General features: G+C 37.4%; 1 protein-coding gene across 1 annotated transcript in view; it reads right to left on the bottom strand.

Annotated features, from left to right (window-relative positions):
- Positions 1-3,636: 3,636 nt before the first annotated feature.
- EGFL6 (EGF like domain multiple 6) overlaps positions 3,637-22,188 on the bottom strand; it is a 33,531-nt gene continuing 14,979 nt past the window's right edge. The window contains exons 8-11 of the mRNA XM_063392855.1: positions 16,489-16,815; positions 7,443-7,529; positions 5,842-6,107; positions 3,637-4,695 (exon numbers count right to left, since the gene is read on the bottom strand). Coding sequence (XP_063248925.1) covers positions 4,600-4,695; positions 5,842-6,107; positions 7,443-7,529; positions 16,489-16,815 — 776 coding nt within the window. The 3' untranslated portion in view covers positions 3,637-4,599. The remainder of the gene's footprint in view (positions 4,696-5,841; positions 6,108-7,442; positions 7,530-16,488; positions 16,816-22,188) is intronic.

Below are 22,188 nucleotides of genomic sequence, written 5' to 3'. Positions count from 1 at the left end.
TTTTGAAATATATTGTTTCTAATTACTGTATGGCATATATTTCTAAAAGTTTTTATTATTATTTTGTAACATTTTTTCATGTTTGTGACTTATGTTTTTAAGGTATTGTATAATTGTAAATTGAGTTGTTTTTCAAGTGGGAAGACAAATCCTTGTGCAGTGCACAAAAATACCATGAATTAAGATATCAAATATAGCAAGAAAATATAATACTGCACTGAGTCAAAGCACAGGGATTACAATAACTGTAATAACCTGCAGTGAATCAAACCCCAGGGATTTAACACTAAACTGCTATCAGCCAGAAATCAAAGTCAGACTCTGGTTGATGGCTTTATTTGACTAAGTCAGATTTACTGACTGAGCCCCAGAGGTGTCCAGTTCAGCAAACAGATTTTGGGCATCAAAGTCAAGCACTGTACAGGAGTAGAAAGCGATGGATCAGATGGTCAGCTCTAGACAAAGGTTTCAAGTGCCTCAGTGAGCTGCTAACTTTGCTACTGTCTTTCTAAAGAACAAAAGCAGAAAAATAAACATGTCACCTCCTCTACCAAAAAAACGTGGCAGTTCTGTATTTGAACTGCCTCCTGGGAGTCATTCTTGGAGCATTTTGACTCCCAGACTCTTCATGGGAATCATTTGAGGGAGAGCTGGGATTGGGCCCTGTCAGAACATATATGAGGAGCTATTTAATGCTCCTGCAACCCATCCTACTTGTTGGGGAAGCACCATCTTTTCATGGAAGTAAAAGGAAGCATATAAAAAAGAAGAATGAAATGCTGTTTTAAGGCATGTCTAGGGACATACTGTTTCCTTTAACTCAGACCTTCTATCAAAATTAAATACACTAATTGCTTATCATATATTGTATTATTTTACATAATGTTTAGCTTTGAAATATTTCCCATTCATTTTAGATTAATCAATAAAACACTCTAAATGTGTGATTGAAGTTAGCTTTTATCTGAGGACTTAAAAGGATCACTTTTAAAATTATTTCTCAAATCTGTTGAAAGAGAAGTTTCTGCTCAGCAGTGTATCTGAAATAGAAATTGGTATATGGCATTACAGAAATACAAAGAAATTAAGAGGTTTTAAGAGTATCAGGCTATTAAAATAATCACTGAATCACAGAAGACTAAATATTCCCCACCTTAGTATTCCCCAAGTAAAAAATTAATAATCAGTTCTCTCAACAGTTGTATAATGTATCCTTCCTGAAGACCTGGGGAGGTCCGAGAGACTGTATGTATAATTTTGTTGAAATCAAACTTTGAAGTCAGGTGTTTGAGAGGTTAGTAACCGTTTAAATTAGAAATTCTTTTCTAATAAAAATCTTACGCTTTGATGAGCTTTAATGTAACAGTTGCACTTATGACCAAGTAGGTTACTCACGCTTCATTGCTATTTACCTTTTCATCAATATATTGTCATGAGTTACAATACCTCTAGTACATGCAGTTGTATGAATCTGTCATTAACAATATAGCAATTATGAAGTAAGTACGAGCAGTAGTCCTTGAAAAACCTCTCTTCATTATTTTGATCTTTTTGATACTGAAAAATTGCATTTGGGAATATTTTTTTAATCTATAAAATAACATCTAGTAGCTGGAAAATGTTTTAAGTTCCTTTCAACTGCAGGTTAAAAGATAACCATCTTTTGGGAACATGCCTCAGCATTTCCATGTATTCACCGTGGTCAAAATGAAATGCCCCTGTTAGTTCTTTGGCAGCTGAAGAAAAGTGATTCAAATCTTTTGTTACAACATTCAAGATTAAGTGATCACATCTGTTGAGTAGCATTTAAAGGATCAGTATAGACTTGGGCAATTAGCTGGAAGCTTTTTTCTTTCCATTAACATGCAGGCAGAGTAGTCTCTAAAGTGTGTTATCAGACTTAGGAGTTACAAATGATGTTATCAAAGTTCAAACCACTTGATTACAGCGTAACTTTAACTTGCTCAAATACTGCCAGTGCAGTTTCCTTGCTGTCTAAAATAATCAAGCAGATAATGGATTTCACAGTAATGGAAAATTGTCAGGAACATTTTGAGGCATTAGTGACTAAAGGCATAATACATCCTTTAACTGTTTTCATCTGAAGGAGAAACATGTAGGTTTTGCTCTTAGCAGAAGGGCAAATTTCAGAATGAATTCTGAATCTGTAAATTCAGAATGAATGTTGCAAACAATAACAGTTAATTTGCTGATGCGCTGATGTGGTTTATATGATTGCCTATACAGAATGGATTTATTTTGCTCCTTCTGCAGAAGCTATCTTTGAATTTATTCACAAAAAAAATGCTAGAACTTATTATGCTAGAATTATGATCTGTATGATGCAAGCTATCTCTTGTATGATAATCCATTGCAAAAAAATAAGAAACCATTTCTGCATCTACTACAGAAAGCCTTATGGCATCTATTGCAGTTTGCTGGTACGGATCTGTGCAAATAATTTTCTTACTCATTCCATGGAATACAAAATCTTTTTGACTTGACTTTTGGATGGAATTCTACCAGTAAAGTATTGGTCCCAGTGATGATTCATGGTGGGCTATGATTCAACCCACAATAAATAAATATTAGCTCCATGTTCATTGTGTTTACTGTGTGCACAGTGCAAAAATACTGTGTTTCAACAAGAAATCTCTCAAGCATCCCTGACTTGCTTCATGAGTCCAATTCAAGGTGTTTGAACGGGTGTAGTGTTTTTGTTGAAAAGCTTAGATTCATAGGCTGAATTCTTCAAAATTCTTCAGTGTTGTAGTACAAAATTCTATTCAATCATTTTGGATGTGCCCTTCTTCATACAAAAACTAAGATAAGAGAGCCACTAAGAATAAACAGTGAGCAGCTGGGCTGGAAGGAGATACACAGAGCTAACCAAGAGGAAAATGTATGCACACGTATTTAACTGAACATTGCCTGAACCAAAGGGCTTTTCCATGGGTTTCTCTGTTCTCTGAGAATTCAGACCATTAAGTACATTCTGCAGACATCACAACACAAAAATAATGTTCTTCTCTTCCACAGCATTGTCATTAGACTGCCTTTCAGAAAAGATGTAACGTGGATTGTGGTTCCTTCTCAAATGTGTCTGTTTACATTGACATGCACTTGTGAGCATGGGCAAGCATGGCAGTGGATGGCAGCTCCTGCTCTGTGGGGGAAAGTTCTGCTCACCTTCCTGCTCCTGGGGATGGTGGATAATCCCCACTCCTCTTGCTGATATTTGAAGGGTCATGAAGGAACTCACAACAAAGATTATTTTTTTCAATTGTGTAAGAGGAGCCTGATTTTGTGGCCACTAGGTCATACTGTCTCCTGGACAATGAAAATCATTCTTTCTCACCTCTAATGGGATAAAGTAGGCCTGCAATCCAGCAGGAGCCTTTTGTTCCTGAAGGTCAGTACATAATGTGAAGCTTCTTAAACATTAATAATGGGTCATTCTTTTTGCTCTTGTTTTTCCCTGCCAGTTGGTAACATCATCTGTTAATGGTGAACATAAATTGGTTATAAAACTGTAAAGGGATCATTTCTTAACACTGATTTGTGTGACTCAAAGACACTGATGACAATCACGGTATTTTACATACTTTATTGGTAATAAAAATATTCCTCAAAGACATGAATCCACTTAAAACTTGCTTAGCTCCATCAAAAAGGGAATGGTCACTTTCTTCCCACTTGTTCAATAGATTGAATATTTACCTCAAGTCTAAGATAAATTATTTGTCAATAGAATTAATTTATTAAAGATTGGGGCTTGACATGTTTCAAAGATCACAGACCCAGAGGGGTAAAAAAATTTGGGAGGAAGGGTGTGCTACTGCAGTACGTCCAAGATAAGAAGGAATTAACTAAGCCAGCTCAGCACAGCTCAGCAATAGTACAATAGTGAACACTGGAGGCCACCAGGCTGCCCAAGATAAGAAGCCAGCTCAGCACAACTCAGCAATAGTAGAGTAGTAAACACTGAATATATATTAGGTAAGTGGAATATATCAAGATTAACAACATATAAATAGTGGTCAGTTAATTCCTGCTTGGTGTGCTGGCTTTGTGGATTTACCTAGCACTCATCTTTGCACAAGTATTTAAATAAACAAACACCTTGGTTCTGTGTGTGATTACCTTACTGCACACAGGGTGATGGATACTGATTTTTGGAACATACCCACTAAGAAGTTAATTATGTCACCAGAAGTAGTAACATTCTTTTAAACACTGCTTTATGTTCTTATGGAGTAGAAGAAATGAAATAGAAGATTAATGAATAGCCTCAAGAAGATTTTTAAGAAATAAAAGCATGTAGAATTTGTAAAAAAGCTAGACAAATAATACTTCAGAAACCCTGACCTTGAAATATAAAATACAGTAGTGTTACACTCAATGCATGTATTAAAGTTAGAAGAACTATTAAAAAGTGTAATCTGCATCTTGCACATCAGTCTGTTTGCATTGTTGCATTAGATTCAAGGCACAATTTTATAGTTTTGTTTTTTTATGAAGAAAAGAATACAAAAATACACTGCTAATAAGGCAAATGTGAAAAATAGGATTCAATCTGGTATACTCAAATGTCCATTATCAGGTATCTTCTGGGCATAGACCAGAAATTAGTACAACATTGTCCACTCCAATTTCTCCAGTTTTACCCTTCCCACGTTCTGATTCAAAAGTGACCTGTCATAAGAAAAGATAAGTATTAAGGATGAAAATGTAGTTTATCCAACCATTTATTAACTCTTAATTAGTTATAATGCTATAAAGGAAGAATATTTTATTACAACACAGGACTTAATGACTTGAATCTTTGCCATTTTTAAAGCTTTTATGCATTATTTGAAGTAGATTTTAAATCCTTTGCACAGATTTACAATACTAGATGGATTACTTTAATAAGATTATTCACTGTTATTGTACAAAAAATGCAAATTGAGTGAAATCCTCTTATAATAATGTAGTTTTATCACAGCATATGATGCTCATGCATTTAATTTACTGAAGATATTACAACTGTTCATTTCTGATTGGTTTGGATCCTCAGGTTTTGTGTGTATATTCTATATAGATTTACAGTCTCTCGTATGTATTGAGTATAGTATGTATACTATAAAGAGGAGGATTATTTTTAGGAATAGGATATCTGGGTTTTTATTTTATAGTCTGATTCTCATTTATTTAAAAGCTTTTCTACATCATTCCAGCTGTGCAAAGGACCTTGAAAAGGGCTTGCATTTCCTTTATGTTCACTGTATTTCATTATTCAGCACAAGTCTTTGCACAGCACTGAAAATGTTCCATCACACAAATGGAAATCAGGCCCCAGAATTTCAAGGAGAAACTGGCTGAAGTCCTGATTGAGGCAGTTGTCAGGTATCCATCAGTGTTCCCTGTTAGTATGCCCTGCTCCTAAGGTGATGACCTCCCTTTGATGATACATGATGTCTGCTTTTGCTCTAATGGTCTGGTTTAGTGTAGTTTGAATGAAATGAAACTTCATGTTTCCAGGCATGTATGTATGCTTCTGTTGCATGAGCTATTAAGGCCAGATTTTGATTACTTGTGTTAATTCATCATGTGATGCAGTATTTTTACAAAATGACGGAATTACTGGCATCAGTATTCTAACCAACTGGGGTGATTCAGTTCTGAAATTACAATCAGGTGATGACTTTTATACCCCCTAAAATGTGGGCTACTGTTTGCCATTTCAGATAAGCCTTTTGATTGCTGATATCTATAAAACAGTTGGTGGAACACTTGAGAATTAGGAAATTAAACCAGCATGTTTGTCATGGTGGTTGGCCTATAAACTGTTGTACTTACATTGTTCGTTGTTTCAGCCCCCTGAAATATCTCTATTTTTCCAGTTCTCCACTTTTCGTCTTTTCCTTTGCTCTCTTCCCAGACAGGAGCAGTTTTTTTGTTTGCCAGGAACACTCGCAGCTTTCCCACTTTCTCCCCAGCAAGCCGATAACTGAAAATCAAGCAGTAGCTGCTCTTTGGTTTGAGGTCAGGGAGGAGAAGTTTTAGACGCCCCAAATCATTCTTGTGCCCCACAAAAGCTGGCACTGCCATGTAGTAGCCATCACCTTGTAAAAAGAAAAGAATTTTTTAAAAATCATCTTTAACACACTTGTGTTATTTATTAGCAATTTGAATACATGTTTGCTAAGAAAATAAGGGGAAGTTGAAGCTAGTGTACTTGAATAATTTAAAATACCACTGGAGAAAAGCAGCAGGGAGTTTACTTAGCAAGGAAAAATCTTGTACAGTTTACAGAGGAGATGAGTTCATATTTCACTGGCAATTACAGTCATTCTTCCTTTTGAAGGCAAAACCATCTGTTTTTCAAATGCAACAGTCTGAAACATGCTGCCGTGCCTCTCTGGTCAGATTCTTTCAGTATTTGAGCTAGCTTAATATTCTCTCCAGTGTCCTCTGCATCGATGACAAATTCACAAGGGAACTGACAGCTTATTTCCCAAGTCTGGGAAGACCAATGAAGGGACAGACACACACAAAATCTTAATAAATAAAACATTTGGGGCCATAAATGAAGTCATAATCAGCAGATGGAAGTTCAGCGAGACAGGATAAGGCCAGGGTAAGGTTTTTTTGGAAGTTACAACACAGAGAAGGGATTCAGGGAATTCTATGGAGCAGGAGAGGAAGGTTTAGTGAAGAAAGACTAACATGGAAAGACTCTCAGAGAAGAGGGAGAGAATGAGCATGTGGGAACTGGTATAAGCAGCTTGCAGGATCTGTAGGATCCACTGGTCACTACTGCAACAACTTCCACAACATTTCTGTGTCATAAGGAAAAGAGAGATCCTTTCAAACAAACTTGTCCAGCCCCACCTTTTTATATACACCCACTCAGCAGCCCCACATTGCTCTCATGGAGCCGTTTCTCAGGTTTTAGCAGGCTCCCATTGGTACCTGTTCATGTATTGATTGCTCTTGAATAGGCCCTTTGCTTTTGGCTTATTCTGAGTTTGTCTTACAGAGTTTGAAATTTCTGAGCAGTTATCCCAGTGATTTTTAAGCCATGTGGGTGACTATATTGCCACATCCATCTAAATGACAGATATGTGATTAAATATCCTACCAGTCCTGGAGAGACACAACACATAGCTGATAAGGTTTCCACTGCCTTGTAGTTTGCAATTCTGAACAGTTATGTTGTAATATTTTTCTTACATTTTGATTTATTTGTGTTGAAATATGTTGCTGATTACGATTTGCTTTGGACATTTCAAAGAAATGTTGTCCACTTCTAGCATCCTTCTAGCCCCCTTTCTTCTTTTATAAAGATAACCCACTGATAGAAAAGTCCAGGATTCTGTTTCCCCCCCACCCCCTTTTTTTTTGGAGGGAGTTAGCCATCAAGTCAAAGCCTATCTAGATGGCACATATGTAAATACCTCTATCTCGATCAGCAGGATTCCAGTCAAAGTCATCATCAGCATCTTGTTTCCAGTCACACACCCCTCGACTGAAGCTGCAATCAACTGAAAAAAATTGGCAGAGATAATAGGAGCACTATATCCTAAGTACTGTTAAAACATTTTGCTCTTTATTCATACAATTATTCATGTACAGATCATTCAAAATTATAATCTGAATTCAGACAGTGTTGATCTAGATGCTGCAAAAAAGCAAAATATTAGAATTTACATAGTAATTTGTTCTTTATCTCAGTGTCTTTTTACTGCCAATGTGGCATCTGCACATGAGTTTACATGCTGTGACTTCTGTAAATCGAGTGCCTGCAAATCCCCAAGTATAGGTGGAGCTGCTAGTGCTGAACTCTAGCATCAGGAATTGTTTGAGATCTGCCAACTCTAGAGCTCTCCGTTCTCCGTTTGTTACACTGCTGTAGGTGCAATCAGCTCAAGTTCCAGTCCTATCCTTTGAGAGAAGCTGGCGTCCCACGAGAAGACTGATTCTCAGCTACGTGGAGCTGGGAACAGCCCAGCTCAGCTGACCTTCAGAGCACACAGAAAAGGGTGTCAGCCAGAGCACAGCACAGCCTTCATGACTGTGCAGATGAAAAGCATCACACAAACACAGGAACACTGTGCAATGCAAGCATGACGGGTCAAATTAAGAGTAATATGTCAGCCATCTGAATTTCTTCAGAAGGAAGCATCCTTTTTGTTATTTTAAAGTATTTTATCATGAGACAGAGACATGCAGTACATGGCATTTAGAGAACTTTGTTGTATAAATCCATTGTTTCTGAGACTATTGCTTTCTAAATTGGAAAAAATGTCGACCAGTGCATCTGTCTATTTTGTTTGTTTAAGATTACTGTGTGCTATGCAACTTTTTAATTTTATAGACAATACAAGCTACTTTATTTTTTCATGTCTATGAAACTATTCAAGTTTAATTCAATTGCAAGTCAAGTTCTAATGTGGGGAACTTTCTATGCATGGGATATAAACAGTAAAAGTATGCTTGGAAAAAGGCACATTGCAACTGGTAGCATAGTTTGGCCAGATACTGTCTCTAACATGTTCACAAAATCTTTGGTTTGTGTTAAAGGCTTTTAAACTGGTTCTGACTTGGCTAACACAGCTTGTCAAAAAAGATACAATACACAGGAAAATAAATACTGTATGATAAAAATAAGCCACCTTCTTGCTCTGGTCTTGACACTGGAATTTTCCTCTGTGCCAGGTGAGGGCCAAAGGCAGCTGCTTCTTTTACCTTGGGAACTAGGGAAAACAACTTGTCAAGTACTGAGTCATCACAGGAACAGAAAATGGAACTTCATTCCTTAATACCAGTTGACATCATTTATTTAAATAAGTCAGTATATGTATTTTCCACTCCACTGCCAAACCCATATTCCTAACTGCAGTTGGATATTCTGAATTTTAAAAATTTTCTTAAATTACTGTTTTCCACAGCACTGAGCATTCTAACCTATAAGCACTGGAACTACTGCTCCATTGAATTACAGATTCACAAGGTCATAAAATGTTGATTTTTCTTCAGTGGGCTGATCTGCTTTCTTGCTATAGTGATCAAATTGAACTGAACTCTACCAGACAGCGGAGACACTGACTTGGCAGCAGTTTGCCAACAAAAAAATTGATAATGTCAGAGGTTTTGTAAAAGCCATAAACATTACGGCATCAAAGGCCCACAGGTCTGTATTCAGGGCAGTGATAGCTGGTGCTGCTCTAACAGAAGCCCTAGAAGGTTCTTTTTCTGAAGGCACACTCTCTGCTTTCCTGCATACCTTACCAGCTCTGCTGTCACTGGGAAGAAAGCCTCCAGCAGCTGCCCTGCCCCTTCTCACCCTCCCTGCTACAGCTGGTAAGCACACACTGATGTTCTGATCTCTGAGCAAGTTATTTTGTAAAAATTGGTTGATGCATCTTGTGCCAAACTGGAAAAATCTCTAAATCAACTCTAATCAATCTCTAAATCATTGCTCTAATCAGGCAATGAACGTTAGAGGTGTTCTCTAAGATACTGGCCTGAGACAGGTAGTTAGTCAAGGAACATTATTTCTCAGCCTCAGAGAGCAAGGGAAATCCCCTCCTGTTTGGTGAGGTAGATGCTTACATATTCTTGTTTATGCTAAGTAATCTATAAATTAGTATAATTATTTAAAATTTCTATGATTAAGCTTTTTTGTATTATTTTAAGTGATTAATAGATAAGTGCACTCACTGAAAAAATAATCATAGGTCTCTTTATGCATACCCTGTGTAAGTAACTAATCACACATGAGATAAGGGAAAGATCTGCTTTCACTGGTATTCTATCCTTTGCAAACACATAAGCAGATGATACCCTGTGATATAGTCATGAGCACCTATGAAAAGAGGAGGACCTAAATAGTGCCATTTCAGAGGAGTGAGGATGAGGCCTTTGGATTACTGCTTAGAGAATGTATTAGTGGAAAGCCTGAAACAACTGAAATTCACTTGTCAGCCACACCCCATGGGCAGCTGTGCTAAGAAAAGCTCAGACTTCCACAAAAAACAGCAGATGATTGGAGCTATGGAAATTACTCTTTCCTATTCAGCATTGTATCTTATATGCAGATGCCAAATATTTTAAAAGACATAACTTTCACATAGATGCACATTTGTTCAGAGGGGAGGGGTTTTTTTCCCATGAGTTTGACCAAGCTAGGGCTTTCCATTTAAATACTCCAACATGCTCACACATACTCAATTTTAAGAATATACTCAAAAGCGACTGTAAGCCAGAGCCTCCTAGTACCATAAAGGCTGTGCCATCCACTTAACCTTTCTTCTCCTTGAAAACTGCCAAAAATTGCTCTGTGTACACCAGTGAAAACACACACTAACAAAGAGGCCCCAGAGGCACTTCCAGAAGTGCTGGATTGAGCTGAGGAAGAAGACTCATGCAATCTTATGAGCTTTCTGATGAGTTGCCAGGATTGTGTCCTCTCTTGTTGTCCTTGTAGCTTTCCCCCAATCCAGACTATTGCATAGATCACCTGTATAATATTCATACTTAAGGCAAGGATTAATGTACATCTTTCTCCATATTATTTTTTGTTTACATATGCACATTTAGGAATAGGCACATCCAGATTAGGTGTTATGTTTACTCTCAAGCCATAAACTTGGCCTCATACTTGGTGAAAGAGGCTCAGGCTATGAACACCCTTGCCAAAATGAAGACAGCTATTAAAATATGATCAGTTCTGGAAAGAGTGGAGTGATTTAACAGAAGACAACAGCTGCCAGAATGATTTATTTGTTAAGTTATGGAATTACACTTGAATTCACTTGAGAGAGATACATGCAGATGTAGCCATGTGCTATCAAGTGAAGAACTGTCATGGGCATAAAAAGAGTCCAGTTTTGTTTCCAAATCTATTTTTGTTTTTAGTCAGGCATTACAATCAGGTTTAGCACTCACTGAAAGATATCAGCTGCACATTATGAGAAACTAAACTTTCAGTTTACAGAAAGGTTTCAAAGAAACCTTACTGCTTGAAAAGTGCCTACATTTTACATCAGACCATCCTCACACATAGCCAAGATCCAAAGTTTACTCCCTCATAAGTAATAGGCAGGAGTCTATAAGTCTAATTCTAAGAGAATTACTCTTTTTAGCTCTTCTGCTGTCAAGTGGTCTTGTGGAAGGGCAGGTCTCATCTCACGTTCCCAAGAAAAAACGCTCACCAACAAAAGCACACATATGTCCCACTCCAGGCACAATGGAGTCCCTCCTTCTCTCTGTACTGCAGATGCCCTCCCATCTACTTATCTGCAGCAACAACTAATAAGTAATCTCTAAATTACAAACACCTTACTATCATTTTGCCATGTTTTTAACCATTGATGTCATCAAGCACATTAAAAAAAACCAAAAAACAAAAAACCCCAACCCCCAAAACAACAAACAAACAAACAGAAAAACAGAGTGGGTTTTTCTGTAAAACTGTGAAAAAAATCAAGCAGAATGTAAGATGTAATAAATTTAAGACAACCTTCCTATATATATGGTGTAGACTATACTATTCCTGTGTTGACTCACAGGAATATCCCACTTCTCTTCTACCACATCCTGCTCTGAAAGAACTATATTTGCCAGATATCTGACATGTATAGCTATGAACTGAGCTGTGGTCTGAGTATTGATAGCTCACAGGGTGGTATAACTACCAGAAAAAAATAAAATTAAGTGAGGGAGTTCTCTTGTTCAGCACCTAGAGCTGTGAAGCCATAAGGGAAACAGTCCACTTTTAGTATTGCCAAATACTAATCCCTCTTTTTCATTCTTGATGCTACCAGAGGAAGTGTCTCTGTGTAATACCATGGCTACATGAAATTACAGGAGTTTTAAGCACAATGTGAATTTCATAACCTGATGAAGTACAGAATATAGAATTTGGTTGCAGTTGGCAAAACTATTCTGAATTACCAATAGTAGCCAAAAAGCACTAAAATGTCAGAATTAAGGTTATGTTTAATTATTTCAGTGGAGCTTGAGTGTAACATCTTTACAATCATTGCTTATGTAGCCAAGTACTTTGGCTACACAAGAAAAGGCACTTCTCATGTAATAAAGAGCTTTCCAATACTATGGTTTACTCTCATTTTTATTAAACTGTTTAATAATAATGAATAAATAATTAATGCTTAATAATAAAAGCAATAAATAATTAGTCTATTAAAAATAAATATTCCTATTTATTAAACTGCCCCTTTCACAGGAGGACAGATCCTTCTTTCACGTTGGACAAGGCAAGAATCCCACGGAAAACAGTAATTTGAAATCATTTCAGACTGTATCATAAAATACAAAAATATAAGAAAAAAAAAGGTCAAGTTTTCATTGATGACCTTAATTTTGACATTTCTTAAATGCTGTGGGCTTCACTTTGCCGTCTTTAACTATTGTGTGGGGTTTTTTTTTTAAATGGTAAATAGCAATTCTCATGAAGGTCTAGTATTTCAGGAGTTGGGCCTATTTCAGTAATTTCTATCTCCATATACTATTTCCCCTTTTTCCTACATTATTTTTCTATGGCTCCCTATGTATTTATCACATAGTAAAACTACTATGATAAAATAATAAATCAATTTAAAGAGACTTTTCTAGTTTTCCTAATTAACTACTCTTCCCAGAAGACAAACAATACCAATATTAATAATACAAAAGGCAGATGCTATGTGAATACTTGAGGGGATTATTTGCAGGAATTTAATGTTGTAGTAAAGGAATCTGCTGAATAGACATCAGCAAAGAGAGGAAAAATGTACAAATTTATGAGCTGTAAATTTGAGTAAATGATGTTCTCTGAAGGATCACTCAATATCATTAAAACTGAAAGTGTTTTTAAAGCCAAATTTTCAAGCAATTAAGCTTCTGAATCATGACTGAATTTTTGTGATAACAAGGATCAAGTACAACACATGGAAATTTAAAAGGAAAGAAAACACGGTTGAGTAATGTATCCTGAAATGAAAATGGCATAATGCTTTAAGTCCTTGAATCACAGTTGGTATCAAACAAGAAAGCCACAGATTATACAGAGTTCACAAACTTAATGAAACTAAATCTTGGACAGGCTGCTATCTCTTCATGAAGCAGCACAGCAACTTTCTGCCAAAATCCCCTAGCAAAATAAAAATCTCTCTAACAAATTCAGCACATAAATCTCTTAGATCTGTAAGGGAAAATTCCACCCAAATGTGGCTGGAACAAAGGCAGTATAGGCAAAAATACAGATGAACCCCAATGCTTTAATATTTTCAACCCATAATATTCATTGCTACTGCCATCAGCTGTAATGGTAATTTTTGTAGGAACAAGTAGACTCTGCCTCTCTGCCTAGCCCAGGTATATGGTGTTCAAATGTCCTGCTTTTGTTGGGAATGTCTTTGAAAAAGAACCTCACCAATCATCACAACAACAATATATTATTTGGATTTTTCTATGGACAAAGGATTTTCCCTTTGGGCCCTCGCTCAAATTGAAGTCTTCAAAATTAGTGCATTCAAGTTGTGTAGCACTGAGTACACTCAACTGGAAGGTTGCATAACACCCCTTTTGCAATTTCATCAGGTCATGAAGCCCAGTACAGGAGACCAAGTTCCACTTGCATCACCAGACAGAGAGAGCAGAGCCCTCTGTTCTTTTAACCAAAACCTAGGGTGGTCCTACCCTTGGGGCAATATTCCTGGCAATCCATCCTGACCTGTCCAAGCAGGCTGAAAAAGACACCTGTTGAGATGGCTGAGTTCCATCCATCCATCCATCCATCCATCCATCCATCCTTGAAGGGCTGACTTGGGTTTGTTTTTTGTTTATTTTCAACAGGCTGCCTTGCCTCATAATTGAGGAAGCAAAAAACGCCAAAGTCCTTTATGGCACAAAATTTTGAATAAATATAGCTATATCTAACAAGAGTATTATTTATAAATATTTAATTTATTATTTACAGTAAATATTAACATAACCTATTAATACTATACCCCTAAAAGGGCAAGAACAGCAATATTCCCACAATCCTGTTAAGAAATAAGAGCTTTTAACCCTACAGAAATCACAACTGCAGGGGAAAACACTCTTGCCAAGGGTAAACCTCCCTTCATGTTCCACAAGCATTTTGCTGTTAATTACTCAATCTTTTGAGTACCTCCCAGTCTAATCACATTCAGCCCAAGCTATCTGTCAATCCACACCACCACACACAGGCTCCCCATTAGCTTACCCTCATGAGGAAGCCTGAGTACCTGAGAACCCAACCTTGATAAACATCAACATATATATTTCAACTGTCTTCTACTCATTTCTCCACAGTTTCTGTAAAATTATGGCCAGCTTTGGATCAATTATCATAACTGGGAAGAGTTATGTCCTTCTTCAGGATAGTATTTTGGCAGAAAAGTGTGTGAAACACAGTTCTCTAAATGTAAAAGTATGGCCATCAGAAGACCTGGGTTTTGTTGCTTCTTGTGGGAGAACAGAGGCAAGTCCCTCAGTCCTTTGCTCTGAGACTCTCAAATGAATTTGGCAGGACAGCAAGGATGAACCCCAAGGGTAGTTTGCCGTACAGCAAAAACTTCAACCCCAATTCAGCATCAGCTCCTGCACCTGATGCCTCTTTAAGGTAAGTAATTTAGGAGAGCATCCTCAGAAGATGGAAGGGCCACTTCTTCAGATGAGGTGGCACATGCTAGTCAGGGATGAAAGGCTAAATAAAGATGTAGTCTGGGGCTTAGGTGTGGCTGGCCAAAGGGAGAGTGACATCCTGAGTACAGAATCCTCCACTTGGGAAGCATGGCACCATTAGTCAGACATTTGTCACCATCTCACCTGGTTAAAAGCTGATGAACAGAAATCTCTTTTTGTATGCAGATAGGTAGTAGCTGGTTTGGTTTTTTAGAAATATTACTGATTACTGAATTGTGGCATTATGTATTTACAGTACAAGAGAGAAAGCCAATCCATTCTACACTCATTATTTTCTAAACTACTTTGAAATGCTTGGTTGAAAACATAGAATGAATTACAGGCTCATGTAGGTTGGAAGAGCCATTTTTAGGTTACCTAGTCTGACTTCCTGATCAGGGTATTGCTCAGTGCCTAGTTCAGTCATACTATGAATATCTGCAAGGATAGCCATTTCACAACCTCTCTGCATACCCGTCTCAAATTTTGTCCACCTTCATGGTGAAATGGTCTTTTCATTGTATCTAATGAGAATTTTTCTTTTCTTCCAACTTGCATTCATCACTTCCTGTCCTATTGCTGTATATTTTCAAGAAAAGCTTGTCCATTCCTTCCCTGTTACATTCCATTAAATAGCTAAAGTCATTAAGATCTCTTCTTAGCCCTCCCCTCTCAAAGCTGAAAAAAATTATGTAGTAGAGCACTGCTAGACTCATGCTAGTGTGTCCTCATCTGTCTTGTAATGGGAAGTGCAAAACTTGCCTTTTACTTTAAAGCATTTTCCTGAGCAGTCATCCCAAATCCATAATGTTGCAGGAGGCTTTTCTCTCCCTTTCCATCTGCTTTTGTTGAATTTCATATTGTTCCTGTCAGTCTACCTCCACAGCCTGGCCAGCTCCCTTTAGCAGCAGTGCTGCCCTTCAATGAATGGGTCATTCTCCCCACTTTGGTGTTGTCAGCAAACTTGAAACATTCCATTAGCACTTGCTGTTAATATTTGCAGGAAGGGAGGAGATTGGTGAGCAAAGTCCTGACTTTGTTCTGTTTATCAGCTCCCTAGCATAATTCAAGGAAGCAATATTAGTCTATGTCCTTAGCTTAAACTGAAACAAGCCAATTATCACTGAAAAAAAAAAAGGGGGCAATTTTAGGAGCATGCCTTTGGCAAAGATGCTTGTATTCTCCAATGTAAGTGAATAATTGCAATTTTTTTGGCTGTCTTATAGAATTACAATATTACAGACCATTTTTTCCAGAGGACTTTAAAATTATTGTTCCTTTAAAAACATATACTTATCTCTCTTTCTAGGTTAAATAGCAATAAACTGAATGTTAACCTAATTTTTTTCATTTTCATTGTTATAGTTTTAATGGCTGTGGGATAGTATTTATTATTTTCCTATACTTTGGAAAGAGAAAATATAATGAATGAACTACTGACAGTGTGTGTTTTTCATGGTAATTATTTTTGCCACTACCTTCAAGAATGTTTGACTAAGAAAACTGTACCAAAAACCATTTATAATAATAGAATCACTTGGGTTGGAAGAGACCTTAAAGATCATCTAGTTCCAATACACTGTACAATTTGTTGCTGTGTTTTTCAAAGTTTTCAAATGTATTTTCAAAAGCATTAAAGAGAACCTAACCATCCTCTGATTCTATGATTCATTTCCTACAAGTAATTCTGATAGTGTTTATAACGTTTTGTGATGATTTTTTGATGTTTATACATGTTTATAAATATACATATTGAAACCAAATATTTTTTTAAAAAAAGAAACTTACAAAAGACATCCCCTCTAAGGCTTCGTTCATCAATTTGATTTTCAAAATCTTCCTTCTCCTCTTCATCTGACTCTTCTGCCTCCTCTTCTGCAGCAGCTACAGTTTCTTTCTCTTCCTCACTGTAGCTCCCACCGAGATCAATACCACCTTCATAGTCCAGCAGCTGCAAGTGGGTCTTAGAAGGTGGTGTCACAGCTGCTTCTGAGATTGCATTCTTGATTGTTTTATGCTTTTTCACACTGCTCTTATGTGCAAGAAGTTTCTTAATTGTGTCCTTAGCTGTTCCAGGGTTTCTTGTAATTTCCTTCACCGACTTTTCAGGAATAACTAGAACAAAGAAGAAAATAGAAAATATTCATCTAAGGAATCATTCAGCCATGACTGTTTTTAAATGGGACCATGGTGTCCTTTACAAGGTCCAGAGATGCACAGAATTAAATTCTCTAATGCGAGACACAAGTTCAGCTCTGCACAGAACCGAACACACATGGACATGTTCAGCTCTGTTGTGTGGACAGCTTTGTCTGAGTTTCAGTGAAAAGACCAAAGCTTTGTCTGAGTTACAGTGAAAAGACCAAAGCAACCCTCTGTAATGATCTCTTTGATCTCCTGTGTAACACAGGAGTAACACAGGCCACAGAGCCCCTTACTTAAATTATATTTACACTGGAGCTCGGGCAAAAAAAACCAAAAATCCTTCTTCAATTTTTGGACTAAAATTGTCCATGGAGCTTGGATCTCCTCCACAATAACTGCAGCCTAATAATAATGAGCATTTCTCTTGGCTATCTTTTGTGAACTTCTCTGGTCTAATTTGCTTTTCATGGCAGGCTGAAAGCTACTGAAATGGAGAATATTTTGAGATGACATACAGCAAGCTCCTCCATCATAATTCTTTTAGCTCTTATTTAATTGCAAGGGGTAAACATCAAAATTCAGAGAAGCATCCAAGAATGTCTAGACTAGAACATAGCTAGAACATAAGTATAACATTTCCTGAGATTTACCATTTTATGATTCCTCTTGGACATGAAATACTGTATCTTATAGTTTTGGACAAAGTGGTATTATTTTAAGTATTCTGGAATTATCCTTTTGGATACTACTATCAAATGTTGTGCACAACCATGTCATAAACTACTGACAGTTTGAGTCCTTTATGTGAACTACCCAGGAAGCAATGAAAGCTGAGCAGTTCCAGTGTGCTCTAAAAAGCTCTTTCATAAACAGGGACTATTTTCATCAGTGGATCAGAATAGCCACTTATACTGTTTCCCATCTTTGACTCTCAATCAGTATTGATGCTGCAGTACCTACAGTCTTTTAGGATTAAAACTCATGCTGGAAGACAGCTATTTTTATTTCCCCCTGTTTCTGCTGTCTAATGATTATATTATCAGGGCAAGAATATGTTCTTATTTTGCTCCTCACTCTGTACTTCTGAAAATTTTATAGTAGTACTTTGAGACAGATGGACTGGACTTGGAACCTTGGGTAGTATTATTTTCTCTGTGCCTCTTTTCATGGAGAACAGCAGAAGAAAAAAGACCAGTAAATAAAATAGAACTGCAGTCTAGTAGGAAAAGAGGAAAGTTGCTTGCATTTATATTCACTTCTGGAAAATACAATCCTATCACAGTGAATTTGTCACAGTTCATTTATGGCAAGTGCAGCTACTTTGTATTTAGTATGTCAGGAACAGAATCTGACTCTTGGTGTGCTCAGTGTAGCATTTAGGTGCTTTTGAGATTGCTGTTGGAGTAAACAGATGCCAATAAAATGAAAGTCAAACCTGTGGGTGTGTCTTTTCTTTCTTTTACATAAATCTTGTAGGCTTGCTCATCAAATAGTTGCAAACAAACTCTTTACTAATACTCCACTAAGTATCCTCTGGAGGATGATGTAATGAAGGATCTGAGAGTCCCTGGGTCTAAACTCAGAATTCAGCAATAAAAATTAACAGGAAAGCTTAATTCCAAACAAATTTCCTCTTGACTATCAGTAACAAGAAACTTCACGCTTTTAATAGAGAGGCTATGGGGATTTTCAAGGCCCCAGGACTGACTGCTCAGCAAACCTGAACATCTGCTTTTAGTTTTTGCTTTGAAGTTTTTCCTCATGAAATGGAAAATTCTTACAGTTCAACACAATAACCTCTGCAGTGTCAGAAAACCAATCTCCTTGTATGTGCAAATTTTAGCAGTGTGGAAAATCAACTGACAGGAGTGACAAAAATAAGGGGATGAAAAGGTATAAATTCCCAAGTGCTTGCAGACTCCAATTTGCTGCTGCACTATGAAAATCTCCATGCTTGTGGAGACAGAGACTCTAGACACTAAGCATATTTAGGGACACAACACTAGTCTCCTTCCAACCTGTATTCATCTTTAGAGGAACCAGAGGTGTAGATTTAAGGCTTTTTGTGTCTAGCCATAAATTGCAGGAGGACTAATGCAATGTAAAGAGACACTACCTTAATCTCAGTCTGTTCTTTTGAATCCATGTAGACTTGCCTGAATGAGCAGCTCACCTTCTCTGGTGCTCTGGGGTGCTACAGCTGAGGCAGTGATTTTTCAGGACTCTTTGCCTCAGGATATGTAGATAAATGCAGACTATGTTGGTCACAAACATTTGTGCACTTCTCTGTCCATGTGACTGCAGAGAATTTTGGAATGTGCAAAGAAATGTAGAGCATTCCATCCCAGCTCCTCCTCATGTACCAGGAACGATGCAGATTAACGCCTCCTGATCATGCAGTTTCTGTTTATTGCCCTAATATGAAAATATCTCAGTTTTCAAAGGTATTTTCTTTCTTTGAATTAGAGAGAATTAAGGCAAGAAGTAGAAAAATTGAGGCAAATGGTGGCCGAGGGCTAAAAGTAAAACTTTTCAGTCATCAGTTGCTATACAAAATGATAAACCCACAGAAACAGATTGGTGTAGGATGTCTAATGATCAAGTTATAAAAGTGGAGTTGAAAAAAATATATAAAGAGCATATGTCAGCCCATTGACTCTGTGCTGTGTGGTGTAAAGGGAAGTACTCAGGGGATGCTACAGGAGAGGGACAATGGTCTGTTTTCCTTCCACACACCCTGGGGCTGCAGCCAGTGCTGGCCCTGACCACACAGAGGATGCAGAAGGACACAGCTTGCTCTGCACTCCAGCAGGCACCCCCTGTTTCCACCTTCACACCTCACAGAGGATTTAAAAGCCTGGTGAGAGACAAGCCTAGGACATGGGCTTACAAATCCTTTCGTAGCTCCCTTTCTAGCTTCCCTATATAAGAGTTGAAGAAGTAGTGAGGGAGATATAAACCATTTACCACGTGTAGGTGGAGTCTTGGAGATGTGAGTAGAGATTAGATCAGCATGACATACTTCCAGAAATAATTCTAAAAGTCGTCAACCTCTTGCAGATATTCTTAAGAGAGGCTGAAAGCTTTCACAGTTAGGTTAAAATACAGATTCTGGGCTATTATTTTCTCTTCTAAGCACCATGGAACATCATCTACCAATATGTGTTGCTACCCTATTTAATTTCTAAAATTTTTACTGCCTTATTTAGGGAAGGATACTTTGAGAAATCAGGGCAAGTTTGTCATGCTGGACTGTGCTTAATATGGGACTACACCAGCTAGCAAGGCATCCAGTAGGAAATGTGTGGTAACACAAGCCTAAATGTTATTCACTGAAGAATGAGCAGTATTTGACTCCATACTGAATTAAATCTTAAGAATATCACCAGCAATGTGACCACAATCTTTTTTGAAGCTTTAAAACTTTGTTGTGTCAAACCAAACCATTCTCAGGACTGGCAAGTTAGTAAGAAAGCAAAATCGTATATAGGGTCTAAGAGCTGCTCTATCAGCAACAAATGAATGAGTAATACAAGAGGCAGAGAGAGCCAACATGAATTTTTATTGACACTTAGATACCCAGCAAAGCATAATAAAGAAGAGTAACCTCTGCCTCTAGCTGGGCAATAACAAGAGTTCACTGTCCTTAGAGTGATATCTGCAGATTTAAAGATAGTAATCCTTTTTCCTATTATTTTGTAGGACCAAACAAAGTGAATCAAAAATAGGTTATTTTTTTCTCAGAAATCTTAATTGCTTATGGAACCTTGTGAGACTCTACTCTTAAATGAAAGCTGAAATACACATAGAAGCATGTGGCAGGGGAAATGTGGGGTTTCAATGCACAATAGGAAATCAGGAAACACATGAACCTGAGAACAGCAACATTGCAGCAAGATAGAGGCCAGCTGTGGAAATGACTAGGACCCTTTTTAGGTTCAAATCAACCCATCTCCATGGGTTCTCAAACATGTGTGTTACAGACAGTTCAGAAATGGCCTCCAATGTTTCATACATACAGGAGTGTTAAATGGCAAAAGGGTGCTTTAATAATCACAGGTCATGTCCATACCAGCAGCAGTCTTTGCAGCCTGACAGTTCAGCAACTTTCTCCAAGTTACTGTATTGACATACAAATTGAATGAAAGAACTTCCACCACCTTCTTTGCAAAGGTGAACTATATATTATGTCACTTATTAGGTTATTTGATGGCATGAGATGTAGCCACAGAAATTTCATTATAAACAATGTGCTTAATTTCTCTCCTTTCATACTCCAAAAATTAAGTTAAATATTAAAATAGTTTTCATTTTTTTAAAAAAGCAAATATTGCTTCCATGGTAGTCAGTTTTTTTATACTAGAGACAATTGCTATTAAGAACTAATGCCTCCCTGTGAAAATAGGATTCCAGCTCTCGGGAATAATTATGTGGAGTACTGTAGAATTATTTAAGAAGGTTTTTGTTCAGGTGCAGCACAAGCCCAGGCCTACCTGCCGGGAACTGTAGCCATTGTCAGCAAAAGAAGTGTGAAGCCACAGCCTTCAGCCCCTAAATTCTCAAGATGGTGTCCTCATCCTATTAAACCCAATAGCAAAATTTCCTTTGGCTGCAGTAAAGGCAAAGCTTTTCCACAATTGCCATATGACATGGAGAACATTTAGTTCAACCACTGTTGGTTGGTACTTCTAATTGTTTGTGTCACTGTTTGAAAAAAACATTTTCCCCAATAGCAAGACCTGTCCTGTTCCCATCAGTTACACTGGTCAGATGTTCTTGAGGATTGCAGTAAAAGTCACCTACTGAAACATTCCGAGCTGAAAGAATCTCCTCCACTTTCCTTTAAAAGAAAAAGTATATGTGGGGGAATTACCACCAGAGAAACCAGTCTCTATTTAGCATGTCTACATTTCAGGGTTCACCTACCACTGATTGTATTTTAATCTTCCTCTACTGTTGTTTACATCCTTCTAGCTGGACCCTCACCTTTTGACCTGCCTGTGGCTCTGATTGCTCCCATTGCTGTATATTATTCCTCTATCCTCTCCTGTAATAAATCTCTTTTCCAGTTACTGTGTTCTATTAAGTTTATGAATGGCACGGATCCTTCCTCTGCTAAACACAAATGGACGTCAGTAACTGGAAATATGACAGGAGGAAATAGGCAGAGGGCAAACTATGTAAGAGAAACACCTGTGAGAAGATAGGAATCATCTGACTTCAGAACTGATTTTTTTTTACAGGGCTAGACATCATAAAATTTCTCTCCACAAGTGAAAATATTTGTTATTTATGTTTAAGAAATCATTGTTGTTGAATTGTTTTTACTTGATGAAAGAATAT

Source organism: Prinia subflava, chromosome 3, assembly GCF_021018805.1.
Source record: "Prinia subflava isolate CZ2003 ecotype Zambia chromosome 3, Cam_Psub_1.2, whole genome shotgun sequence".
NCBI lineage: Eukaryota > Metazoa > Chordata > Aves > Passeriformes > Cisticolidae > Prinia > Prinia subflava.
Note: the sequence above shows the minus strand (reverse complement) of the source record. Positions and strands in the feature narration are given on the sequence as shown.